The sequence below is a fragment of the Lactuca serriola genome, chromosome 5 (genome assembly GCF_051521515.1).
Source record: "Lactuca serriola cultivar US96UC23 chromosome 5, Lser_US96UC23_V15, whole genome shotgun sequence".
Taxonomy (NCBI): Eukaryota; Viridiplantae; Streptophyta; class Magnoliopsida; order Asterales; family Asteraceae; genus Lactuca; species Lactuca serriola.
Window position 1 is genome coordinate 17408029 of NC_136412.1, and position 6407 is coordinate 17414435.

General features: G+C 35.1%; 1 protein-coding gene across 1 annotated transcript; it reads left to right on the top strand.

Annotated features, from left to right (window-relative positions):
• The first annotated feature begins 544 nt into the window (after positions 1 to 544).
• LOC145052074 (CBS domain-containing protein CBSX5-like) lies at positions 545 to 2219 on the top strand. The gene is made up of 2 exons (XM_078999881.1): positions 545 to 985; positions 1091 to 2219. The coding sequence occupies exons 1-2, from the start codon at positions 648 to 650 to the stop codon at positions 1956 to 1958; spliced, it is 1206 nt and encodes a 401-aa protein (XP_078856007.1). The 5' UTR covers positions 545 to 647; the 3' UTR covers positions 1959 to 2219.
• Positions 2220 to 6407: the final 4188 nt, after the last annotated feature.

The following is a 6407-nucleotide window of genomic DNA, read 5'->3' on the forward strand; positions in this document are numbered from 1 at the left end:
TTTCCACTTGTTATTTATTGCATTTTCCATTTCTAATATATTATTAATTAGTTTCCATAAATTAAACCTACCATAATGATATTAATTTCAAAGTTTAAATTTTAAATTTAAATTTTAATTTCAAATAAATTTACAGTTTAAACCTTTGTGTTTAACATTTTGTTATAATTAACTTGTTTAGTATACGGGTCTGATAACTAAACAATAATTTTAATTTATTTATTTTTTGCATGTTTTTTTTCTCATCATTTTTATTTATTTTAAATTTCGAATTCAAATAAAATTCTCATTTAATGGTTTCTATTTAACATTTTGTTTTAATCAATCCGTATAATATACGGGTTTCACAACTAGTTTATAATAAAAAAAACTATAAGCAAAACAAGATAACTATAACTTTACAGCCAACATAACTAATATCAATCTCATAAATCATTTTTTTACAGTAATTAATTTTTTTTTTACCAGGACTTCAAGGTTAAAACCGTACAAATCTAAGTTGTGCCACGCCATAACCAACCATGCTTATATAAATATATCAATCCCGCACGTTATTTTCTACACTCGTCTCTCCATCTTCGGCTTACAATTTTCAAAGTTCAAACTCCGGTCATTTCGCCGCTGCAAAAAACCTTTGAATTCTGTGTATGGCAGCTCGTTTATTGGCGCATGAGGTAGCTGACCTCTGTCTCGGCAAGCCGCCGTTGAAATCACTCGCTATCTCCGCCACTGTCCGCCACGCCCTCGCCGCACTCAAGTCCTCCGACGATACCCACATCAGCATTTGGACCTGCGACCACCACCAAACCGCCCAATCACTCATCGATAACTGCTGCTGCGTCGGAAAAATCTGCATGGTGGACATCATCTGCTACCTCAGTAAAGAAGATAACCTCAAGTCGCCTTCTTCTGCACTTGATTCTCCGGTCACTGTTTTGCTGTCACGTGATCCCGCTACTGTTAGGCTCGTGAACCCCTCTGCAAGGTATGTTTAGTGGTTCTCCGAGATCATTCATCAAGAAATCTTTATAATTTTTTCAGCTTTTTCGATTCCCCTCTTCTTTTATTCATGTATTTATAATTTTTCCAGTTTGGTGGAAGCAATTGATCTAATTATCGGTGGAGCTCAGAATCTTATAGTGCCGATAAACAGAAGAACCAAAATTAATTCAAAAAGGAAGCAAATTTTGAAACAAGAGTTATCATTTGCCCCGACGACACACGCCGGCGGCGGTGAATTCTGCTGGCTGACACAAGAGGATGTGATCAGATTCTTACTGAGTTCAATTGGACTTTTCTCCCCTACCGGTGCCTACTCCGTAGAGTCTCTCGGAATCATCAGCCCCGATATCCTCACCGTCAATTTCCACTCTCCGGCGTCGACTGCATTGGGAGCAATTTTGACTTCTCTTGCGGACCAAACTTCCGTCGCAGTAGTCGACGATGACGGAATCTTAATCGGTGAGATTTCCCCCTTCACGCTCGCGTACTGCGACGAAACTGCAGCAGCTGCTATAGCAACACTATCTGCCGGAGATCTGATGTCGTACATTGATTGTGGTGGACCGCCGGAAGATATAATCAGGGTTGTGGAAGCGCGGCTAAAAGAGCGGAATTTAAAAGGAATGTTGGAGGAATTTACGGCGTACTCATCGGGGATTCCATTGATTAGCAGTAACTCATCTTCGTCATCTGAAGATGAATCCTCACCATCTCCGGCAAGAATGAAGTCCGGGAGGTACAATAGATCAAGCAGCTATTCCTCGAGGATAACGAGGAGGGCGGAGGCGATTGTGTGCTATCCTTGGAGCTCGTTGGTTGCGGTGATGATTCAGGCGATCACACACCGCGTGAGCTATGTGTGGGTTATTGAAAAAGACTGCAGTGTCGTCGGAGTCGTGAAGTTTTCTGACATTTTGGAGGTTTTCCGGTCACATTTGGAAAGCATGACGAATTAGATGGGAAAGAGGGCTACTTTTTGAAGAAATAAAAAGAGGAAGGTAAGTTTTGTAAATATGAGTTAGTTGTGACTTGTGAGGCTTTTTTGTTGGATATCATTAAACAGAGGATATTCTTTATCGGTCCGTACTATGAGGTAAATTTATCTGAATGGTTTTTATTGTGTGACATCCTTAAATAAAAGGTCATACGATGTATTTTTGAGTTTTGACTATTTGAAATTTGAAATAATCAATGGATAAAATGAAAAATGAAAATTATATAGAGACCCTTTTATAAGTTAAGAAATTATTTTTATGGTGTTTTCTTTAAAATAACATCGTTATTACTTATTAGTGTGAATTCTCGTACCGCGTAAGTCCAAAACGTAAATTGTATATATATCAATTAACTTTCAGAAGAAAAAAGGTTACAGCTAATAGTCCAAAAATAGGCTTGACATGACCATTTTGTGGCTTGTGCTGTTTGGGAAAGTGACACCATGCACTTTATTGTTGTGTTAAGTTTTAATGATGATACAAGACAAGTTAGGTTTATACAACTTTTAAATTATTTGTTTATAAAATAAAGTAAGGTTAATGAAAATCTTAAGTATTAAAAATATTAACTGTGAGACTTATATTTTATATGAGTTTAGTTAAAAAAAATTAAATATACAAGTTAAAATATTTGAAAACTTTAAATTTATAAGAAAACTGTAACATCGTAAAAATTAAAACAATTTTTTACATTTTCAAAACACATTTTCCAAACACATTCAGTAATAAAATCTCTTTGTATCGTATCATTGTTCACAAAACATTTCCCAAGATCAAATCATAATAAACTCCGCGGGTGTGTGTACAGATCATGCCGACGCCTTCCCGCGATCATCACTGGTACCTGAAACACATAACACATAACACTGTAAGCATAAAGCTTAGTGAGTTCCCCAAAATACCACACATAACACATACTAGCCACTCGAGGCTATAACTCTGTGGGCCCTAACTCTGTGGACCCTCTGGTCCTAGCTCTGTGAACCTTCCGGTTCTAACTCTGATATACTCTTATATACACGTGGCATAAATCACATAGAAATAATGCAGTGCAACACATCACATAAATAACATACAATAACTTTGTCACATAACTCTAATTACCACTCAAGGTAAAGTATAGTGAGAAGACTCACCTCAGATGTCTCGGTAAATCCCTGACTCGGTAGCAGTATAGTCTAGCCTCCGCCTAATCACATAAAGTAAAATACGCTCATAAATATAATTCTCGAGACTAGACCCAACCCTCTCTTAGCACCCCACAGATGGGTAAAAGACGATTTTACCCCTCCTTTGACTTAAAGACGCCATTGTTGACCAATCCCTAAAAGTCAACAAAAGTCAACGGTCAAACTTTGACCTGACTCGTTGAGTGCACTTGGGCGACTCGGCGAGTCTACACGTGTCCACTATCTCTCTAGCCTCTCATGATACGTCGAGCCTTCCCCCTGCTCGACGGGTTACACATGGCATGAATCGTGGGGCCACCCCAACTCAACTCGTCGAGTTCAATTATGAACTCGGTGAGTTCCACCTGTAATCCTCTACCCCTTCTGACTCACCGAGTCATTCCCCCAACTCGACAAGTTACTCACTGAGTGACTTACGGGAAACCCTAACCCTACTTGCCGAGTCTGTTCTTGGGACTCAGCGAGTTCATGCCATGCTTATACAGAAATGACCTCCTGAGGTCAGATCTGTTCCTCTAACCCATAGATCTGCCCTCCTTGATCATAATAAACACGTAAAGTTTGGATCTTGATGCCCATGCAAAGACCCTATGGTTCTATTTGAAGAAATGGCCTCAATATGTCACCCTAAGCTTATATAACCCAATGACACCCCATAAAGATCAAGGGGCTTAGATCTCTGGACCTCTTTGGATCCAGATCCGCAGCCCCAACACAAGAAGGGACCAATTGCACTAACAATCATACTCTAAATGGGCTAGAAACCCTAACTCTCAAGGATTAACACCCAAAACTGAAGAAGGATCGAATATATACCTCAAGATTAAGTCCTTAAGCTCTGAAATCCACAGATTAGCTCCCTCTTCAGTTCCTCTTGCCTTGGTCACCTTCTTCTTGCAAAATCACCCACATAAGGATAAAAAATGGCTTCGTTTCTCTCTCAAAACGCTCATACACTCTGGGGTATCTCTCTATCAACTGGTAGCTGCAAATGAAGGCCATAAGGGCCTTTAAATAGGTCTCAAACCCCGAAAATTAGGGTTTCATTAAACAGTGTTGACTCGCCGAGTCCACTAGTCGACTCGCCGAGTCCGGTCATTAACCCGGATGGAAATTCGCGACTCTACTCGGTGAGTCTAAGCATCAACTCGCCGAGTCTCTCTCAAAATCTCCAAAATAATAAATAAATAATATACTTGGAAATCCGGATGTTACAAAAACAAAAAATAATAATAATTATTATTATAATAAAAATGTTTTTTTTACATTTTAAATTTATATAAAGAAAAAAACTAATAAATTTGAATTTTGGGAATTTTAAAATTAAAAAGTAAGTCTATTAATGAAAATAATATCTATTTATTACTACATTTAATTCAGTTATTAAATTAAAATATTATATGGAATTTAATAAAATAGAAAAACTCTTAAAATGACATATAAAAAAAATTAATTCAAAATAACTACAAAATGATATTTGACAATTTAAATAAGAGCGAGAAGTGACAAAAACAGATTAATTTATTAGAGAGGATTTCAATTAAATTTATAGGATATATAAAAAATGTTGTCACATCGTTATTTTATTTTTATTTATATCTAATTAAATTATTTCTTTAATTATTAAACTTTTTAATAACTTTTTTTTTATTAAAATCACTCTAAGAGCATCTCTAACTCATTTCCATTTTTCATTTTTTTTTCTATTTCTTCCCCCCATTCTTCTCCAACCTTCTCCTATTTATTCCCCTATTTTGCGGGATATGAATAGTATTACACCAAATATGATGTTATACTATTCATTTCTCCCAGTTTTAGTCCCTCTATTTATATATTATATATTTTCTAGTTTGTTTTTACCTACTAATTATAATTTAAATATAATATTTAATACTTATAATATTTTGTTATATATTAAATTATATCAATTAATTAGAAATATAAAGTTTGTTTTCTGTTCATCAAATTCATTTAAAATTTTAAATATATATTGAAATTTTAAAAAACGATAATGTATTTTACAAAAACTTATAATTAAAAGTGTGTATGTCTAATATTTATATAAATGTATGCATAAGATTTATTTAAAAGTTGTATGTGTAATATTTTTTTTTATAAATGCATCTATAATATTTATTGATAAGTTTATTATAAATATAATCTTTTTTATTTAATATTAATGTAATTAAAAAAATATAGATTATATATTTGTTAAAACTAAATTAGTAGATGAGTGTGTTTGACAATCTATGTAAGTTGGAATGATGGAATATACTTGGAATATACTTTTTAGGGGTAAAAAATGGAGTAGGGTTGGAGATGAAACACAATTTGCCCCATTTTTTACTCTATTTTTGGGGGAAAAAATGGAGATGGTCTAAGACATCATATTTTAATATACATATTATGTAACACCCTTAAAAATCATGCCAAATTTAAACTTTTTCAAAACACTTATAACCATTTTACATTACATAGTTTGGTTTCAAAATAATAAATATCAGAGTATCCCAGTATCAAATCATGAAATCATAACAGCAGGAGGAGCGGTACGATCATGCCTTCCTGCGGTTACCAGAAGTACCTAAAACAACAAACTGAAACTGTAAGCTCGAAAGCTTAGTGAGCTACCCCCAGAATACCCATACCCACGATAATATACATATAATCATAAACAACATACTATGGGTGCAGTCAACCATCGGGGTGGAATACCCCAGGCCCACAACCAACATGTTGGAATGCCCACATACTATAAGTCCCATCATCCTCGGGATGTGATGAGATTAAAAACTTTAATCTTTGAAGATCGATTAGATCTTAAACAGGTAAGTAAATATAAAACAGCAAGAACACGAAAATAAGAACAAGTCAAGAATGAATCAAACGTCTCGAATGATTAAAACAAAATCCTCAGAAGAGCTTTATTAAGAACATCAACTGTAGAGGATTAGTAGGTTACAAGAACGATCAAAGAAATCTGTAAATACTATCGTTACGCTCTAGATTAATCTTCAAAATCATTAACCTAATATGCATGCAAGCATATACTTATATAGTAAACAAAACAGGCTCACGGTATGGACAGGCCCAAAACCGGAATACAAAATTACATAAATAAATATCCGAGCCCAAAGACGCAACCCTTGAACAAATCTTCAACCCAACAATCTCCCCCTTTGCGTCAATTGGAGCGAGATCTTCACTTGTTACTTGGGCC